At 31.7% G+C, this 23,316-nt stretch overlaps 1 protein-coding gene across 1 annotated transcript in view; it reads left to right on the top strand.

Moving 5' to 3' along the window:
- Positions 1-799: 799 nt before the first annotated feature.
- The window catches only part of LOC139494242 (mucin-2-like), a 39,959-nt gene continuing 17,442 nt past the window's right edge, over positions 800-23,316 (top strand). Inside the window, exons 1-2 of the mRNA XM_071282411.1 lie at positions 800-1,324; positions 5,949-6,039. Coding sequence (XP_071138512.1) covers positions 800-1,324; positions 5,949-6,039 — 616 coding nt within the window. The remainder of the gene's footprint in view (positions 1,325-5,948; positions 6,040-23,316) is intronic.

Genomic DNA, 23,316 nt, shown 5'->3' on the forward strand with positions numbered 1-23,316 from the left:
GATATGCCAGGCTTCGAATCCCAAGAGTTTACAAACCTCGAAAAAATGGGAATGTTATTAGGTGCTCCGGATGGAAAATCTGTTTCTTCTCCAGATGTGACACCCGCTGTGTTGTCCATATAAATATAACACATTCAATGACGATGTTCTGATCAAGAAAGTGATATATACTTGCTGTTCATGGTTGTCGTTTTAAGCATATTAAGATGAGATGGTTAATTCTAGCTGCTTCCATATTATTGTCATCTCAAAGTATTCTACAAAACACCTAAATGTTGAGTGAAATGTTTGCAAAAACCGCAATTTTCGCGAATAATCCGTATACAAATCAATCCAAACTGTTATCAGACGAATATCAGGTTCGACGATTTTTCCCGTTTTTATATATGATTATGGTCGTTGTATGTTTTGTATTATCTGTTGAAAGGGACAAAATATATAATCTGCTAGTGGTCTTGTATAGACTTTATAAAAACATAATTACATTTTAAAATACACATTTAGATAATTATATTAAATATATCTGTCGTATGATTCAGAATGTCAGACGCGTTCAGTAACGAAAACACACATTAATGATAACTTTATATTTAAAAGAATTTATATCTTTCATTGAGAGCTATATGTGTAGCCTAATTGATGACTGGTTAAATACAGGTGCATTAGTATGACTATAAATGTACTCGACCCATTTATGTTTCGTTATCTAGTTCCTTTTGGATTGTTTTATATGAATATTGTTATATTGTTTCCTTTATCTCTGTTTCCATTAGCAGAAGCAATACATAAAAGCGATGTTATGGTGCTAAAGCATGAGCTAGCACCTTATAAGACAATATTACTAGCTAATTGGCCAGTACCAGATTATTTGGCAGTAATGGCAAATTCAAAGCCAACACCCAGTCCTCAAGGATACATAAGTACAGTCCCAACACCTAGCCCTAAAGAAGAAACAGGTGCAAACCCAACACCAAGTCCAATAAGTAAATTCTATACACCAACAGCTACACCAAGAAATGATAAACAAGGTACTACAACACCTAGTCCAATAGCTGTACAAAAAGGTACTCCGTCACCAAGGACAACAAAAGAATCCCGTACCTCAACACCTAGTCCAACAGAAAAAGTTGGAAACTCAACAGTTAGTATAACTGCAGAAGTATCAAAATCAACAACAACCACAACAACGATTGCACACATTTCAACTCTTCCTGCTACTTCTAATTTGAAGCACGACCTATCAACAACTGCAGGAAGTGGAGCGAGAACTGCATCTAAAGCAGAATCAATAAATTTGTATCTGGTCATTTTATCCTGGTTGATGGTACGTACAAACAATTAATTAACTACCTTAAACTGACGTTCCTAGTGTCATGTCAATCTATTTTGTTCTAAGATTTTTTTATAATTTCAATAATCATTATGTATATAGTGAAAATTATATGCAATTCGGCAAGTTAGCAAAAAGGTAGTTTAGTTTCGGATTGATGTGTACAGTTCCGATTTAAAAAGAAAATGGGTAAATTTGGTTGTCAGTCTTATACAATTTTTGAACAGTAGTATACCAGTAGTTAATAAAATCATTATGCATGTGTTCAGTATAATTGCACATATGACTACTGATATTAGCAGCTAGTTGCTGTACTGATTACGTTTTTCTAGCTATTCAAAAAATTTAAAAAATAAGATGATTGCTGATTTCTTGAAATCCAGTTGCAAATATTTCCAACAGGTTCAGGACGAGAACAAATGAATCATCAACACAAAGCTAGCTAGCTGCAAAGAGGTATCGAACGGGATTACGGGTGGGGAATCTTAAACAACAGAAAAAATAGTGTATTGTAGACAGAAACAGGCATTCAACCTTGCATCAGGCCACCTGCTTTAGAATTTTGAAAATTTACACGACGCTTGAAATAGCTTAATCAAATATTGGTTAACAGGGTGTTAAAGTATAAATATATACAACTAAATAAATAAACTATATATTGTCCTACACATACACATGTATTTATTTTGGTTACTCGTGTCCTTCCATGCAAAATTTCCTCTTTCCAATCTGAAATTCTGATTTCTAAGATGACATTTCCACATATGTCAACTTTTTTTTAAATCTTCGTCCAAGATTTTAAGCACAGGGTGATCTATTACTTCTAGTTTGGTGTCAAAGCGATAAAAGTTTATTTTTGAATGAGTATATTTGTGTTTAGAAACACATTTAACTCATTTGAATGGTTGTTCTGAGTTAAAGAGTTTATTAAATAAAGAATTTTTAAATATATTATGTCATTTTAACTAAACTACTACACATTTGTATTTAGGGGTCGGATGATAGCCACATCCGGGTGCGGGGTATTACCGCCGCTTTGATGACCCATTGATGGTCTCGACGCTGTTATCTGCTCTTTTGTCTGGTTGCTTTTTTTTTATATTCCCTATTTCCATTCCCTAGTGTACCTCTCATGGAGGTAATCCAAATATAAATCGTGTAAGTTTTTTTTTTGGTCTGCGTGACTTCTAAATTTTTAATCCGATGGGAGGAGTTTACACTTGGAATTGAAAAAGGTTTACTTGGAAATTAAATTTCAAGTTGGAAATCCCTAATGTCAACTTCGAACTGTTAAATGGCAACATCGAGAACGTATAAACTTGAAGCTGAGAATAATAAAATGAGAAATGCCAATTTGGAAATGACAAATGCCCATTTGGGAATGAGAAATGCCAATTTGGAAATGAGAAATATCAACTTTGTTTTCACGGTTTCAAATTAATAATATATTACTTTATACTAAGCTGTTTCCAATTATGGCCTTTTCAGTCGGAAACCCGGTTGAAATAGAACAAAAGAATCGAAGCTCTTTGTTAGAGAAGGCGATAAATGTTTACTGTATTGTTTACTATAGTTACAAAAGTAAGTTAATAGAAACAAACAAAATTGCAATTTCCTTCTCAATTACGAGGTGTTTTATTTTAAAAACACCATTTGCATAAGTTTTCAATTTATCTAGTACATAGTTAAGCAGAACAATTAGATAACAAGTCGACGACATGGGTATCTTTCAAGTTGGATGAAGAAAATGCATAACCTCCGATTTTTTTGAAAAAATTACCACGGACGGAAAACATATCAATCTATTAGATAAGTATTTTTCGTGTCTGTTCTTCCATTATGTGACTGAAGAAAAACTTCCTAAAAATGGGTAACAATTGTATAGAAAAGAAAAAATCGAGTGCACCTTTTTATGTAAGGGCGTGTTTGAGTTGAGTATTTTGTCTTGAGATCGTACAAAGTAAGAATATTTCATACATCGTCTCGCTTCAGATTCTATCATTTTTATATATTAAAGCTACAGGTTGACTTTATAACACACACAAAAATCACAGTACTAAAAGATGAAATATATGGGTAAAGTGAAATACCTATCTTATGAGTCACCAAAACAGAGAAGGTGTCTTCGAATAGCTATTTTTATACTGAAAGTACTTGACGACAGTCTTTAAAGTTGGATGATGAAAATGCATATCTTTGAAAAATTCTAATTTTAATGTGTGATAACTAGGGTTTATAGTCTTCATACACTAAAAAAAATCTAGTCTGCCCTTCCACGAAATATTCAATTAGATTTTTTTTTAAATGTTTATGAATTTTCGAAAATTCCACCTGACAACCGATCAGACAATAGTTTTAAGTTGAATCAATGCAGACAAGATCATTATAAATGCTTATTAGCTAGTTGATTCATTTGTCTTTTAAAATACAACTGACAAAAAAGGATCGTAATGGTGCAATGAGGATAAATTTATCGGTTTCCAAGAGCAAAATTGGTAGCGCGTCATCCCTACAATGGCTTCCATTTCTACGATTGTGAAAATGAACTGGCGTAATGGGGAGATAATTTTGACGAAGTAGAATCCTGACTGGTTTTTTTTCTGCTACTAGTGTCTTTCCGTAATATAAGAAATACAATGCTTACATAACTGATATTGTATATCCACAATTTGGATGCATTATTATTATAGATTTTTACTCGAAACATCTATTTATTCCATTTTAACCAGGTCAAACCTAGAACGAATATACATTTCCATTTAGTAAAATCGTCTGTTAAAAGTGTATTTATCCTATGTTCATCATGTTCAACGGTGCTTGTTAAAAAAAATATAAAAAAATTTGCCCAGGCTATCACACACGGTTTTTTGTTTTACTAAAATTTGGCCTCGGTGAATATATAATATCTGGGGTTGATAACTAATGGTATCCATATTATCAAAATTCAATAATTGCATAATATAAAAAAAACATCAGTCGGAGGAACAATATTTTTTACATTATCAATTACAAGATACGTAGTGGTGTGACTTAACTTAACGTAAAAAAATACCGAGTTGGACAAAGTCGGTATAAAAGTGATGTTCAACTTATTAACACTTCTATTATCTTTAATGTTTGATAACCACACGAAGAATATCGTAATACGGGATTTGAAACTTCGTAATCTAAAAAGAACCACTTTCAAACGAATTAAATTTTTGTTGAATTTATCCCACAATGGTAAGCATTATTCATTAACATACAGCCAATTAATTATAATTTATCCAGAAATAAATTCTTGTAATAGCTTTTTACGCTAGAAAATTAAGTAAAAACGATTGAATGTTATTTAAAACTTTTTTTTAAACTTTATTGAAATGAAAAAGTGTTATTGTAGTTGTTAGACACCTGCCGATTTATTTCGTTTTTTGCATATTGATATTGTAAAATATCAGCCTCGACTTGTAATATAAAGTTTTTGGTCGATTGAGAATAGCGAACGCGTTCAAAAGACTTCATGATGAGATTATCTTTAATGTGATGCATATTACGGTCTTTTTTTTTAATTTGAGGAAAACTTTTTATTTTTTGCTAATACCTATGAAAAAGAATAAAGTATTTATTATATTCCTAGTAATGTGCATGTGTAATACAACCAATTGTCATACTGCCGTATAAGATAACTTTGATGATATCGATATCGGTCACAGTTGCAAAGGTTTTAGCAAACACATAGTCTGTATGACGCCATATCATCTGTTGAAGGCCGTACTTTAACCTATAATGGTTTACTTTTTAAATTGTTATTTGTATGGAGAGTTGTCTCATTGGCACTCACACCACATCTTCCTATATCCAGTCATAAAAGAATACTTTCATATCCACGACTTTTGATTCAGAAGTTTATATTTGTTCGATATGTTACTCTTTTTTTGTGGCCAGCAGAAGCCCACCTCAGAAAGCGTGATTTTCTCGCTGTGTTGTAGAATCATTGGGTGCCTTGGGCTGTTTTATTATTTTTGGTCGGGTTATTGACTCTTTGAAACATTCGCCGTTTCCATTTAGGTAAGGGAAAAGGTTGGCGCCTGTGTTAAAACCTTTAATAACGCTGCATTTGTCTGTACCAGTCCTTTTGTTCAATGGTTGTGTTTTTTTTATCGGGTTCATAACTGTTTCTTATTTCTTTTTAAATAGATTGTACCATTGGTTTTCCTGTTGGTGTTATTTAATTTACACAAGTAATTTTAAGGCCTTTTATAACTTACTGTTTCGTGTGAGCCAATACAAAAATGAGGATGTGGTATAATTACCAATGAGACAACTCTCCACAAGACACCAAATGTCAGAGAAATTAAACTATAGGTCACCGTACGGCCTTCAACAATGAGTAAACACATACCACATAGTCAGCTATAAAAGGCCCCGAAATGACAATGAAAAACAATTCACATGAGAAAATTAACGGCTTAATTTATGCACAACAAAATTATCGAAAAACAAATAACACATAAACAAAAGACAACCACTGAATTACAAGGCTGTACTTGGACATATCATTGTTTACTATTTACAAATTGGGTCTTGGATGGGGTTTTGTCTCATTTGAACGCATACTTGATCTATTTAATACTTACAGAGAACCAATCATTTCCTAGCCTTAGTATGTATTGTACACACATGCTTAGTACACACAAGAGGTACTGGTGGGCGTGATCCAAGAGAAGAGGGTATGTATCAAATTAATCAGATTAATTAAAAAAGTGGTATGAATGCCAATTAGACAACATGCGGCATTTTGACTTATGGTCTATCACAATGATAATTCTTCAATATAGAAGAAGCATCCGTTGGTTTATATACACAAAAACAAAGAAATGCCAACAGTACCAATTCCAACTTATGAGGTTTTAATGTGTTTTCAGCATTTATTTCAATCGTCTGTCATCAATTTATTTATATGTTGTCCGGGTAAAACGTTGCTTATTTTTCCTCCACGCCGTGCTCTTTTTATAGAGGAACGAAACATTTAGTCTAATCGTGTAAAATAAACTACGCCTACTAACTCCATATGAAATATACACGGATTATACGCGGTTGCTTTTAAACAATGATATTCCTAGAACTGTATGGCAGTTAAGAGAAACGAGAAAATTATGGGCTTTTGTTGAAAGCCACACGGTGATTTTCAGTTGTTTATTACTGTTTCATTTTGTCTCTTGTTGAGGGTTGTCGTATTGGCAATCCATACCACATCTTCTTTTATTATATTGTTCAGCGAAAATAGACATCACACTAAACTCCGAAACATAAGAATGAACCAGAATGAAATTTAAAAGAACACGCAGGACTAACAAAGGCCAGATATTCCCAACTTGCCACAAGCACAAAATGTGGCAGCGTTCTACATGTTTTGTGAGATTTGAACTCTCCCACTCTACCTTTATTTGGAGTTGGATGAAAAAAAGCACATATCAAAACGCACACCCAAACTCACTTTAAAAGAAGCTGGAGTCCTTTGTTGGATAAGAAAACAGAAAAATGACAATAATACATTGTAAACATAAATTAACAAAGGAATACTAGCATTAATTGACATTCCAGCTCCAGACTAAAATTAAACTGATTAAAAAATCATTATACAAATCAAGCATTAGAAGTACACATTTGTTTTGCCTGCTAATATTCTAAAATGATTAAAAGAATATGACAAAGGATGCACAAAGGATGCATTAGGTGTGAGCAAAGGCAACGCTTTGAAGACCGTACTTTGACCTATAACGGTTTACTCTTACACATTTTGACTTTTGATGGAGAGCTGTCTCATTGTCACATCTTCTTATATCTAAATTAGTGAGTTTTCCAATTCACAGACAGTCAGTATTATTTGTGATGTACATTTTCCTGTCTTTTTAAACCAGTAAGATCGGACCCTTTACATGAAGAAAATGCAGTTCCTATGAGTTCAATTTACTAATGAAGGAATCGATGCAATGAATATCAGCAAATTTGTTTTTACAAGGAAGTAACATTTAAAATTCAATTTTATTTTCTATAGTTTCTAATTGATACACCAAACCTTTTGCGCGACCACAGTATATAACTATAAAAAAACCCAATGCAGAACCTTGATTTCAAACAATAAATATAAAAAAAATTCTAAGACATGTGACTGCTCCGACTCGCCTTATATTTACAGCTTTGTTGCAAAGTTATTCCTGGGGATCTAAACATAATTCAACATGAACATCTCCGAAAGGTGATATACCATCGTTCTAAGCTAGAGAACCCCAACACATCAATTATTACCATAACTTCAAAATGATTATGGGTTCCATTGAGAACTTCGTCAGAGCATGGGCTATGCTTGCAGAAATTGACCTTGACACTGTGTCAAAATGGGTCAAATGAATCTGGTCTCTGATTAAACGTCGCATTCATAGGTTAAAAAATTTGTGTGAATGATCGATCTAGTATCGTTTTCTGAGACAGAGAGTCTGTCAAATATCCATAATCTCTTCGCGATAAGTATGTTGTTGTATCTTGTGATCATAACTTTGAATAATGTATGTAAGTCGTACTACTACGTGTGTCCTATTGAATAATAGAAAATAAATGAGCATTCAGGTTGTCAAGCATGCAAAAACATATCATTTGACAAGGGCAAGATTTTGGCGAACCATTAGTCTTCCTGGCTATTACAAATATTACACAACAAATGACTGGACGAACCTTGTTGAATTAGATACCTAAGCTTCACAAAACTTCGCACAAACAACGGTTCATTGCCAGCTCATTTGTATGTTAGACTAAAACAAGTGTCCATTAGATTAACACACATCATGTCCGTAGTGAAAGAGGGTCTTGAAAATTACTGTGAAATTGTTTAACAAAATGTTGATTCTTAAAAATCTCTTAAGAACTTCTTTGTTTTTAAACCCTGCATACCACCATTTATTATTTAATATACACTTAACTAAAAAAAGGCCATAGTAGAAAAATTTCAAAACAGCACAAATATTTTTTTCGAAACCTTGAACAAGTTTTGCGCATGGTATTATATGTAACAAATGCAGACAGCAATTTTGTAGCCAATCCACCAACTGTGTGGATATATGTACTGACAATAGTATAACCGTCCATTGCACCGGAACCTAAGTCATAAGAAAATGAAACAACACCACAGAACAAATAAATTACACACAAATCGTGACTGAAGGTTAAACATCAAGAAAGTGTTGCATTTGAATCACAACAAAAGGTCCAATCGTTACAAAGAAAAAAACTACCATTTGAGATATGTTTGTAACACAAGGTGTTTTATGGCCAACTGATGTAAGACGTTGTCCGGTAGACGAGGAAAGCTTAAAGACTGGGACGAATATAGAATGAGCAGAACAACATCCCATTAATATTTGTCCGATATTATTTGGCGTGGTATGGTACCTTATGCACATATGGGAATTTAACAATTTAACTAAATCAATATTGGTTTTGCAAAATGAAAAAATCAATAGTTCTAAACTAGATTTTATGAATTGTAAATAATTTATCGTCTAATCTAAAACAGCTGGAATGTAAAACAGTTATCCCACGAGGACTTGGTGTGTCAGTGTAAGATATATGATATATATTTCCCTATTCGCTATTTAAGAGTTTGCAGCTGCTACTCAGTCTTTTTAAAATGTCACAAGTATCTTAGGAATAACTTGATGAACCAACGGTATATACTGTCGAAGAAAATGTATTTGGAAGGTACCAATACCTTGTTGATGAATACTGTAAACCAACTTATTTTCGAGAATACTTCATTTCGCGTTGAACCCTTTCTACACTATTTCGAAGTAATTGAATTTCGCGATCATTTAAATTTACTTGAAGTAGTTAAGTAAGGAAACATGCAAGTTTGAAAACCACATTTTCTATATAAATATAAGCAAATTTTGGCAAAACCTAGAAATCAAATATCTACAAAAATATTTGTTTCCCTTAATCCACGAAAATTGGTACCCACCCAAATAAACGAATCCACAATGAGCAGAAATGAAGGAATATATTACAAAAAAAAATCCCATAGCAACATCACGATATCACGAAATGGTGGAACGTACAAATATCGATTCTCGTTACATCTAGTCTGTCTTTGGTCGGATTTGTGTCTCATTGACGCATTCCTCTTTCCCATTTTGAATTTTACATTATTAAGATCTTATTGTTTGTACAGCCAGCTTACATTGTATAAATGATATAGTATTATACAATAAGGCATTAAAACTCTCCCGTGTGTGCGATATGACAATGACCAACTTTCAAGCGTCCCTAAGTAAAACAATGTAATATGGCACAGTATACTCTTTATTCAGTTTTCTACTATTTCAAATACATTATTGTTGTAGAATTGCAACTTGACTTGTGATTTATTGATAACACTCAACTTATAAAATGTAGTAGCTTCGTTTAGCTTTAAAAATGCAATGAGCATATTTAGTCTTCAATCTAAATTTACATCAAAAACATAGCACCGATTTTCTTCATTACACACAATTAGACGATTTTTTATTTTATCAAAATACAACGCCAATGGCTTTTTGATATCTTTCAGTATATTTGTGAAATGCTTTCCACAGTTCGATACAACTCTCACACTGTTATCTTCGTAACATGGTATGTAACAATTGAGTTTATCGTCGACTGCCATTTGAAAGCTTTTATATTGCAATTTAAATACTGTATGCCACAGCATTTTACCATCTAAATCAAAGCAGTAAAGATCACTACTTTTCGTATGAGATAAAATAAATATTTTGTTTTTATATGTAATAATACAAGAACTATCAATCTTGTCAGTCTGCTTAACAGATCGTGCGATGTGTCTAGACAAATTCATAATATCGATAACAAATCCTACTGTCTTAATTTTCAAAAGATATAAACACCCTTCAAAATAAGACAACCCGTGGTAGCTACATTCTGTACAAATGGTTTCTACTTTTTTAGTTATGATGTTTACTAAAACTATGGAATTGAATAACAGCACTGCTATTTTGCAGTTATTTACAACAGATATGTCGGAGGGCATATCTGGAATCGATATTTCACGTTCAAAATAGCCACTGATATCGTGTATTAGTACTTTACTTAACATACGATCAGTTAACAGTATTTGTTCATTTAAGATTAGCAATTTAGGCAAATGCAATCGTCGACGACTTTTTACCAAAAACTCTGTTTTCTTTTTAGGTTGGATTTTTTTAATATCATCAGAAACACCAACTTGGGCAGATCTTTGCGATGTAGACAGTTTAGAGCCCACGTAGAACGGTTCAGAATGCACACATGTTTGCAGTTTTGCTAAGGGGTTTATCTGAAAATCAAATTCTTTGATTGATTCACAATGAAGAGTAAGGGTTTTAGCACTACTTAAGAGAGTTTTAAAAGTTTCTTCTGCATTACTTATATTCTTAGCTATATTTACAATTTCTCTATATATTTGACTGTCAGAGCAGTATATTGCTAAGTTACTTAAACGGTTTACAATTTCACAAACGACTACCTCTACTTCTTCTACTTTTTTTCGAAAATCTTTTAAATTTTCTATACATTTGTATTTTTTAAATTTTAAATCTGAAATAATAGCTCTAATTTCATATCGGTCTTTTGGAATAGTCTTATCAAATATAGATTCAACTGAAGTTTCTATTTTTGTTGATTGAGAATCAAGTTTGATTTCCTGTTCTGAGATATGTGACAACACGTTTTTGATATCAACATCCAATTCCTTAATATTTCTGTTAATACCATCCCAAATTGTGGAAAACTTAATATTTTTAGCTACAGACGTAATGCTGGTAATACCAGAACAGTGTATGTGTTTAACTCTGACACACTCTACGCAAATTATAATTTCATGTGTATTGCAAACGAAATCTAACTTTTGGCCGTGTTCTGTGCAGGTCTTTTTTTGCATGAGTTTTTTAGGAAATATTTGTGAAACTTTTTCAATATTTATAATTGTGTGTCCAGTGCAACACGTGGTAGCCGTGTGAGAAGAAGAGCAATTGTCGCAGTACATTTCCTGACAATCTTTACACCATGTATCTGCTTGCATTGCGACACCTTGTTTTTCACATATCAGACAAGACGTTCCATCAAAACCGTGTTGTTGTGCTTTTGGGTTCTTTTTTTCTAAAAAAACAAAAAAAACAAACCAGGACTGTATTATATCACTTTTCATACATTAAATACTATTGGACTATATACAGCTGAGCTTTATGTTTTTAATTTGGATACAAAGTAAAATAAATTAGAATTAGATTAAACTAATTTTAAACAATACGACTAGATTAGAGTAAATTAAAAAAAGGAAAAAAGACATGTTTCAAAGGAAATTATTTTATGGAAGGGGAAATAATTGAGTTGACATCCTGTACTTTGATACATTGTGATTTTATGAAAGACATTTGTAGCACATTTTCATTGCATTTTGAACACAAGGTTAAGTTAAAATATATTGATGAATTAGCCCTACGAATCAGTTTTGAATTAGTTCACAAGGCTGTTTAAAAGACATCGTGTATAATAGTATAATAAGAATTACCGATTTTGAAAATTTTCGTTATATTTAGCCACATGTTTAAAGAATACTTTTTGTGCTTTTCGTCACACTTTTTGCTATATCAAATTTCGATTAAGCTGTTCTGGAATTGCTGCAATGACAATGTTTGTATTTAAAAATATGATATCAATGATTGATAAAGGAAAATCCAGATGAATACAGTTTTCACGCAGAAACCGTTGAAGAAACATAGGTGCAGAGTATAGTTTAAGAATTGGTTTATCTGAAACGATCAAAAGAAGTCTGAGTCAGAATGTGTAATTGCCAAGTAATAATTTAAAAGCTTTACATTTATTTTCCTGAATACTATCAAAGAAACTAAAGCTTAACATTTATTTTCCTGAATACTATCAAAGAAACTAAAGCTTAACATTTATTTTCCTGAATACTATCAAAGAAACTAAAGCTTAACATTTATTTTCCTGCATACTATCAAAGAAACTAAAGCTTAACATTTGTTTCCTAAATACTATCAAAGAAACTAAAGCTTAACATTTTTTTCCTAAATACTATCAAAGAAACTAAAGCTTTACATTTATTTTCCTGAATACTATCAAAGAAACTAAAGCTTAACATTTTTTTCCTAAATACTATCAAAGAAACTAAAGCTTAACATTTATTTTCCTGACAACTATCAAAGAAATATAGATTCTTACATTGCAACAAGTGTATTACGATATTTCTCCACTCGAGACAGTTAAATTTTATTATTTAAAGCGCGAGGCTTGCCGAGCCCTTTACATAATAAAATGTAACTGTCGAGAGTGGAGAAATATCGTAATACACGAGTTATGGTGTCGGAATCTGTTTCTCTAATGCCTTTTATCGTTCATTTCAAAGATTTTCAGAAAATTGTGCTCTTTATATGCGACGTCATCAGGCAAGGTCGCCTTTTTTCATGACGTCACAATAGAAAAATTGAGAAGAAAATAAAACATGTTGACGTCATAATCAAATTTCGACTAATCATTTGCCGAGAACAGATTTTTCACTAGTGAGGAGAAATATTTTTCTCACACCGGTCAGGAAATGTGAAAATAGCACAAAAATTAGAGAAACTAAAGCTTAACATTTGTTTCCTAAATACTATCAAAGAAACTAAAGCTTAACATTTTTTTCCTAAATACTATCAAAGAAACTAAAGCTTAACATTTGTTTTCCTGAATACTATCAAAGAAACTAAAGCTTAACATTTGTTTTCCTGAATACTATCAAAGAAATTAAAGCTTAACATTTACTTTTTTGAATTCTATCAAAGAAAATAGCTTATCAATGTCAGAATTTACACCATGATTAGATATGAGTTTCACTTACACTAAGTTCTTTTATTTACAGACCGAAAACATATAATTTGAAATATGTTGATTTAAAGGAAAGTTCTGTACTGATGATTGATGTCATTAGAAATTTTTAGGACGCCAAACTCTAAAAATTCACTAACAAAGGTTACTGAATATAAGTAAATATATATTATGAAATAAAAAAGTTTCTCACCTTTAAATGGTAAACGAGAAAAGGTTATTTCAACGTCGACAGCAGCTTTTACGGTAGTCTGGATCTTGCAAATGTGTACAAATTTCTTCAGGAAATCTACGATACTTGCATAAAATTTTTTAGGTTGTAAAGGTTGATGTAGGACAAAAGATGTATCCACTATAAGCGATCCATCATACACGAACAGTATGTTGAACTCTGAGATCTTAGATATAGCTTCTAGCCTGCTTTTGATTTTTTCGTAAGACCAATGAGTTGGGGTTAACATTTTCCATCTAGCGTAGCATTTATCAAGTTTACCTAAAGACATCAAAGGATAAACTTTATTATTTTTTCATCAATATATAAAAAAAATCAAATTGTACAGCATAGTTCCACAAATGAGTCAACTTTTTTAATGAATGCCAAAACAAAAATGTTGAATGAGCTTTGAATAAAAACTAACCTCACAAAACAAGTTTTATAATCTTAATATTTTGTTATGCCATTCTTCTGAACTAGAACATGTCTGCTGCGACCCGGAAGGCTTACATAAAGTCTCTGAATAACCAGGCACGCAGTAATTTAGACTTAAAGTCCTCAACATTACGAAACATATGAAGTCTATTCTATTTTCATTTCATTTCATTCTTCATCAGAAGCCAGACATTTTCGATTACGCTCAAGTCTGGTGATTGTGCGGGCCAGGTAAGATGTGGTTTTGGTACAACCCTTGAATATTGACAAGCATTATAATCTTGAAATAGATAAGGTTTATTGGCAAAATGTTTGGTTACAATTTGCAATAATTTATCGTCCAGTGTTTCTATATACTTGACAGAGTTCATATTACCATTGATCATTGCTAAAGTACCAACTCCATAGTATGTTATACATCTCCAGTCCATAATTTTAAAATTGGTGGACAGTCGTTGTGCAACATATCTTTGGCATTTAGGTCTCCAAATTTTGTTTCATTTTTTCATATCTTTAAAACTTTAAGTGTTTCGTCAGGTTTGATCACCATTATCATCTCATCAGTAAATATATTTTTTTCCAACTGATTGTTAACAGTCCATTGGAGTTTGCTCCTGCAATAAGCAAATTTTTTTCTATTGATTTACAACCCTGATGCCAATTTTCTTCTGAACAGATCGTCTGGTGTAACCAAATTTATGCAATTTCGTTAAACAGTTCGCCTGGATACTTCAGCAGATATATGAGTGTTCAGTTCCTTTGTGATATCCATAAGGGCTGATCGGCGAAACGTTTTCACAATCCGTGACAAATTGTTTTCTGCTCATTTGGTGACAGTCGTTCTCCTTCCGCTTCGAGGCATAATTTCGTATTACCACGCATCCACCGAAGCTTTCAAAAACCTTGAAATTGTGGATTCAGCTTTTGCTAAACATTTCGCTACACTGATAGCTTGCTTCATGTCGCCGCAATTGGGCATTTGTAAAAGGCAAGCTACGTTATTGTTAATAGGTCAATAAGATTATGCATTCGATGATTGACGAATCATAATAATGATAATAAAATTTGAAAGTAAAGAAAAATATAATTTTGATGATAAAAACAAATTACCTATTATCACTTTATGAATCGATTTTTTTTACAAATACACTTTAAAGAGCATTTATCCAAGTTCTAATCATCGAAACCTCTACAAGACTATGAAAATGAGTCATACGCCATCAGGGCTGTTTAGATGTATATTTATTAGAGATGAAACAAGACATATATAATTATTTATTCACATATGTTTCACAATGTCGACTAAGAACTCAGGTGCAAACATAGATTCACACTAAAGACAATGGAATACAGTAGCATGTTCATATGCCTCCTAATACACTGCATAGTTGTTTTAGCTTTACTTGTATATAATACATATACGTCTAATTTTGTCCAAATTTCTGCACATGTTAATTAAAAATATGTGTTTTCAAAAGGATTTGAAATTTTCGCCATTTTTGTTTTTGTTTTTGTTATTATTAATAAGTCATAAGGCCACACCAATTTAATTTCTTGTTCTACGGATTTTTGGACTCTAAAAATTGGGGCGAGCGAGCGATTTGAAAATTTTAATAAAAAAAAAAATATTTAATGTGCAAATTTTTGAGGCGAAGCTTGAAAAGTAAAGACGAGCGATTATATTTTTTTTATTAAATATAAAAAAATAGGTTTTGACAATATTCAAACTAGATTCATCACTTGTACTTTGACATTTCTTTAATTAATGAAGTAATTTTACCCTGTTCACCAAGAAATAATTGTATAATTAAATCTGGTCTGTGTTTGTGTAACTGACAATGAGACAATTTTCCATCTAAGTCATTATCGGGTTGGGAACAACCCCTTAATGTTATAGATATCCCTTTTCATATAAGTTATCATATATTTCTTTGTAAAAAAACACGTTTTATTACAAAAAGGTTCACATTGTCCCAAAGAACTATATATCTATCTTGTATTTAATGGTCAAAACTTGTCCAAGAACTTTGTAATATTTCTGGACTTAAACCATGTTGACTCATTTTGTTTAACACATTTTCATATTATTCAAAATAAGTGGACCCCTCTTCTAGAAAAATTGTTTAAAATATGATGTATTTCTCCTCTTTTTGAGTAAAAAATTCTTAGTTTTCAAAGGTTTTGTATAGTAGCACTATACAAATCCTTTGTATTTCTACTTCCTTTTCTACAACAGTACAGTAAAATGACCCCTTGTCTGAGGGAGGATTGTTCCCAACCTGATTACATGTATAACCAACGCAGGTCAAAGTACGGCCTTTTACACAGGACTTTGATCCAGACCAAACAGCAAGTTATAAGGATCCCAAAATTATAAGTGTACACAAGTTGAAGAGGAAATCAACAATCTAATTTATATATCTTTCCGGTTGAAACGGGAAAGTACCAATGAGCCACACCAACAAACGAGAAATGCTGAACGACAGGCCACTGAATCAATCAGGACTGGTGCATAAACATGCCGTGGCTATATATAGTTTTGTTTCGCCAGCATACAATATTAAGGCAAATCCTTCAGAAGTTCTTTGTACTTTATTCTAACAACGAACATTTTTTGATAGGGAATATAAGTAAGGGGGAAAGAAATCAATGTTTTTTGTTCTGTACAGGTATTTCCGCTGTTATCGATCGGAGCACTCCCACGTGGGATAAATCGCTTTCATGCTGAAACAAATATTCACACAGATATTTACACAGTGTGATGGGGTGCTAATGGGTTTAAAATCGTTATATACAGGTTAGACTGTGATTTTAGAAACAAATGTTGATATCTTTGATAATTTTTACAAAACAAACGGTGGGGGATATAGACATGATTACATTTCCGGATGCGGGAAGCGGGAATATAAAAAAAATCTGTTTTGAAAACAATAGGTGCGGGCGGATCCGTGGAACAAGGAATTAAATTGGTGTGGCCTAAATTATAACATTTAACCGAGAAGTCGAACCAATGGACGGATAAATAAAACATTATATTAACATTGGTAACTAAAAAAAAAAAAAAGAAAAAGAACCTTGCAAAAGTATGACGACAATTAATTGATTACTATCAGTTATGATTATAGTCGAGCGTTTGTTTTTATGGACTTCCCTCTTTCTGCAGTTACATTAGAGCTATTATTTGTTTTTATGTACCATTGTTGATATTAAAAAATATATTCATTAAGTAAATACAGTGAACTTGTTTTTTTTTGTCATTGATACAAACCAAAACTTGCATTTTAGCGGATATTTGATTTGGTCACAACCCTTTCGAAAATATGTAGTTTTTTGACATTTTAATTTTGTGGTACTGGCGTACTCACGAAATTCATTAACATAAGTATTTAATGAGTGATAATGATCCACAGCAATAATAAGACATAAGCGATTAAATCTTATAAAATTTACAAAGTTAACTAAAATAATCTAGGATAAATGTAATGTTTCTGGTATTGTGTTTCAAATTTACAATGTACTTCACTGTTTATATTTGCTCGAAAATACGGATTTAAAACATAATCATTAAAGAATATATTATTGAATTATGAAAAGTATCAAAGAAAATCTCCAAGAATATACGGAAATTTGTTACCTGTTTCATCACTTTTCTCTTCCAAATCTCCCGCGGTTCCTTTCAATGATATGTTGAATTCAATGTGCTTGACCGCGAAAAGGAGTTCGTCTAAAAAAAATATTTTATGTGATTATACTATTAATTATGCGTTGCTTTACCTAAGTTATAGATGCAAGTTATGTTGTAATGTTCAGTTAGGTGTTCGATAAATGTAAAATAACACCAAATCCAATGTAAAATCGGTAAACGTTAACACGACTCTGACATATTTTGAGCTGTCATGGATCAACCATTACAGGTGCATTTCGGAGTGACTAACGACTTACTGTTACATATTTTTATACACTAAAATTTCAAGCAGTCATGTCATTGAAGAAAAATCAAACCACAGTTATCTGGAATTTACTGTTGTAACTAAACGTAGAAACCATTACACAATTTTAAACAAATGCAATTATGAACTTTAAAACTGAAGAAATGCATGAAACAGGTGAAATAATTGGTTATAGATAAGATAGACTAGATGTAGTCAAATATTGATCTGACGTAGGAAGCGTATTTCTACCGGCTTGTTAGGCCTTTGGATGTCAGATCGCAGTCCATATACAAAATATTGAAATCTCTTTCCGAAATATTTTGGCGACAAATGTCATTCTGGAATTCATAATTCATCAATTGTTGATAAAAAAACCTCCGTAAACATTCTAACATGCTCTAATTCAGGGTTCGATAAAATTGATTTCCATTTTTTTGGTCATGTATAAAGTCCCTGTAAAGTTTTCAATCTATCAACATTACATATTTTGCAACGCACGTTGTTTTCTTATAGTGCATGAACTTGTAATCCTTGGATCTAATTTTTGATGAAGTAATGTTGGAGTGACTAAACAAAAACATTTTCACCTTTAATGGACCACCTTACCTACAGGCTACATCATGACTTTTTGGAAAGATATATCTTTATTCTTTAATTTAAACCCGCTCGTCGAATGTGAAGACAGTTTAATTATTTTTAAATAGGGTCAACGGTTTTTCAATAGTGTTAGTTTATTTCACAAGAGGTAATATAAAGTCAACAAATAATATCTGACTTGTTACCAAACAAGAAATTGAAATAAACTGTGACACTTTATTTTCAACTAAAGTGAAAATAATCAAAGCAGCAAATGCCCATTTTAGTGAGAATTCAGACTATAAGTAACAATAAGAAAATACAAGACGGAACAACAAACGACTCTCAATTGTTTTTATATCGCTAGTACGATGTACTTTCAAAGATATATTTGTTAATTTTACAGCTTTTTAAAAAAGAAATGAAGTCAATTTATCAACTACAGAATGTACAAACAATATTTTGATGAACTAGTGAAGTCATTTTAGTTCGTATCGAAAAGTAATTTAAATCCTGAAATTCATTGAACAATAATATAATTCAAAAATCCTCATCAAAATTAATTTATTAGAAATATTGAGCTGTACAACTTTACAAAGAAAGTTTTATAATATTTCCCATCAAAATACATAAATGTTGTAACAATAAACATCTCCACTATACATGTCGTAAAATTTTGTGATCTCCACTGTACGTGTGGAATAATTTGTGATCAACAATATGTGAGGAAGTATGAACCTAAGTTTCTTCATAACGAAAATGGTCAATATATGTAGTATGTTTATTAAAATATATTACCCAATTTTAAGTTTATTTCATCTGTTCCTTCCTTTGTAATCTCCGGGTGGTTTGAAAAGAAATTGAGTAGTTGCTGTAAATAAATTAAGATAATTTAATTCTTTCAACCTTAGCAAAATCACAAAGTCTCGTGCTCCTAATTTTTGGTTGTTGTTAATCAAACTGGTGTTATCCTTCGTTCTTTTTATACATTGCATGACTATAAATTTGGTCCTGCATGAACTCAGGTGTGTAGGCACAAATCATAACACTAGTGCATGCATGTATGATGAATTATATCGTACAGCTCAGTAGCAGTTAGAACAAATTGGGATACACATAATGTTGTGTTTATGTGTTCAAATTGTAAAAGTACATCATAATCAGCTAATATTAAGTATCCTTAAAAGTTGTACCAACCGAAAATAATATAATGAAAAAACACCGAGAACTTATTGTAATACACGAATTTTATAACTTAGTTATTAATGTATTTTAGTCAAGCGAATCACCTAATATAATGTCAATGGACAGATTATTTGTTCATTGTGTTTCCGATACAATTTGCACATTTAGTTTTCCTATTTGAAATCGGTCATTTCATCACATATTTTTTAGATATCAACTATCAAAGAAAGTAAACTTGAAGGTTGGTCGTGCAATGTGTTTGTGTTTGAACTTGTTCTAAAAGACTATACAAAATAGCAAGACACATGATATTTTGGGAACATTACGTGTTGAAATTGGATAGTGGTAACCTTGTAATGGTAATGTGAATGTTTGTAAAATAGAAATACTAATGACCATTAGTTTTATATTGAATAGCTTAAAGATGAAAGTTTTACGTTAAGCATCACACAAACTCCTGTCAGATAAATCTTGGCAGACAAACACATGCACTTTGAAATTTGCATACCCGACATTAAGTTGACCTAGTGCGTATGATAATTGAAAAAAAACCTGACCATTGACCAGATAATCATAACTAGAGGCTCTATAGAGCCTGTGTCGCTCACCTTGGTATATGTGAATTAAACAAAGGAAGCAGACAGTTCATGACAAAATTGTGTTTAGGTGATTGTGATGTGTTTGTACATCTTACTTTACTGAACATTCTTGCTGCTTACAATTATCTCTATCTATAATGAACTTGTCCGTGTAGTAACAGTGGAAAATGTTAGTAAAAATTTACAAATTTTATGAAAATTGTTAAAAATTGATTATAAAGGACAATAACTTCTTAGGGGGTCAATTGACCATTGTGGTCATTTTGACTTATTTTGGAATCTTAAATTGCTGTACATTATTGCTGTTTACAGTTTATCTCTATCTATAATAATATTCAAGATAATAACCCAAAACAGCAAAATTTCCTTAAAATTACCAATTTAGGGGCAGCAACCTAACAACGAGTTGTCCGATTCATCTAAAAATTTCAGGGCAGATAGATCTTGACCAGATAAACAATTTTAATACTTATCAGATTTGCTGTAAATGCTTTGGTTTTTGAGTTCTAAGCCAAAAACTGCATTTTACCCCTATGTTCTATGTCGGTGATTTAGTGACAGTTTAACTTACGCGTCAAACGTTAACACTACTTTTAACGCCGTTTCCATTCACATTGTTAACGTCATCATTATCTTCTGTTAACGTTGTGCTATTGTTATGTATCATGTTACTATATGGAGTTGAGATTATACGATCAAACGAACCAGACGTTGTTTTACTGCCTGTCCGGACTTTTAGTTAACCCATCCGTCACATTCTATTTTTAGCCGTAGCGGCCATCTTGGTTGGTTTGCCCGGTCACAATACACAATTTTTAAACTAGATAGCATAATAATGATTCTGGCTATGTTTGGTAAAATTTGACCCAGTAGTTTCAGAGGAGAAGATTTTTGTAAAAGATCATGGAGATTTACGAAAAAAGGTTAAAAATTGACTATAAAGGGCAATAACTCCTAAAGGGGTCAACTGACCATATTGGTCATGTTGACTTATTTGTAAATCTTACTTTGCTGAACATTATTGCTGTTAACAGTTTATCTCCATCTATAATAGTATTCAAGATAATAACCAAAAACAGTAAAATTTCCTTAAAATTACCAATTCAGGGGCAGCAACCCAACAATGGGTTGTCTGATTCATCTAAAAATTTCAGGGCAGATAGATCTTGACCTGATAAACAATTATACCCCATGTCAGATTTGCTCTAAATGCTGTGGTTTTTGAGTTATAAGCCAAAAACTGCATTTTACCCCTATGTTCTATTTTTAGCCATGGCGGCCATGTTTTTTTTTTATGAAATGGGAATTAAAACACAAACTTTATTCTAGATACCCTAGGAATCAATCAGATGAAGTTTGGTTTGAATTGGTTCAGTAGTTTCAGAGGAGAAGATTTTTGTAAAAGTTAACGACGACGGACGCAGGACGACGACGACGGACGACGTCGACGGACGACGGACGCCGGACGCAAAGTGATGGGAAAAGCTCACTTGGCCCTTCGGGCCCGGTGAGCTAAAAAAGAGGCAAAGGTCAAATATAAAGCTTTATGCAAATAGTTTATGCCGCCGCCTAAGCCCGCGTATTGTAAAAAAAAAACCCTCATCATACATATCAAGATTGAAATTCTATACACGCGCCAGACGCGTCTTTCAGTGACGTTAGATTAAAACAAAACATAAAACTGAGGTCAATTAAAGTAGGAGTTGGAGAGAATCAATGACCACAACCAGGGATAGGGTAATTGAAAATGAAATGTTAATTAAGTGAAATGCATTACAATTTTCCATGTAATTGAATGTAATTTGTATTTGAGCATTTTTTTTAAATTTCCTGTAATGTTAATTGAATTAATTACAATGAAAAAATCGTATGTAAATGTAATTCAAAAGTAATTAAGTACATGCTTAATTACTTTTGAATTACATTTGATTTAATGTACTTGATGTTAATGATAAGGATTTATGTTTAATTATATAAATTGTAAAATTATATTTATTTTTCAAATATTCATATCACATACTTCTTGAAGGTATGAATTCTGTAATGTATTCTGAAGTTTTTTTTTTGGTGAATAGTCTTATAATCTAAAAAAAAATATGAGAATCATTATAAGTGCTGTTTGTTTTTTAAGAAAGATATTCAACTAAATAGATTTAATAATCACTTTGTTAAACAAAACAAAAATGTGGGGAAAATGTTTCTTGGACAGTTAATTTAGAATTTAAAATCACTGCACACAATCATTTTGTCAAATTAGTGTACACAACATGATTATAGAAATACAAATTCTCAGCTGTAAAAGCAAACAGCAATTAGTTAGATTAAAATGTCCAGGGACAATATCACTATTACATGTATTTTATTTAATTAGCAAAATATTTCTAATATTTAGACATTATATACATTGTTTGTACTAATAACTATTTTCAATATATTGTGACAAGCATACTTTTTAATATTTTTTAAGTTAAAATAATGTTTTAAATTTATTTATAACTTTTTTATTTATAATGTTTAAATCAAATTCAAGTTAATAGGAACAAATTCCCTCTCCTATCAACACATCTTCTGACCATGGACTTATAATGATTCCATGTTCTGATCAAGCAATATCTGCCCCATTAGATCCTGTCGAAAGACTATTTAGAATTGCTGTCAAATTTATCAGACCAAATGACAACACATCAAAATTACTACTGAAAATCAAATGCAACGCTTTAACTATGCCTACATGAATATTTTACACATGCATTATATATACATGTATAATATTATCAAAAAATATTATGATGAAAGGTAATATGTAATTTAATTAATAAATGAAGTAAAGTAATTGTAATTAAATCAATTACATTTCACAAACTATGTAATATGTAATTGGTATAATTTATCATTTTTGCAATGTAATGTAAAGTTTTGCCAAATACAGCCAAGTTTGAATATTTTTAAGGTAGAATGCGAAGCTGGTTAGTACTCGTATGAACAGTGGTTTCACTTGCAAATTAAACAATGTTGTGTTTTTGGTTACAACTGATACATATTCTTTTTTCAACAAAAGGTGAAATGCGCTAATGAACTTGTTTACATGTAAGCAATCATTTAGTGTGGATCTGTGTTATTTTATAGCTTTTATATCGTTTTAGTTCAATT

The sequence above is a fragment of the Mytilus edulis genome, chromosome 11 (assembly GCF_963676685.1).
Source record: "Mytilus edulis chromosome 11, xbMytEdul2.2, whole genome shotgun sequence".
NCBI classification, from domain to species: domain Eukaryota; kingdom Metazoa; phylum Mollusca; class Bivalvia; order Mytilida; family Mytilidae; genus Mytilus; species Mytilus edulis.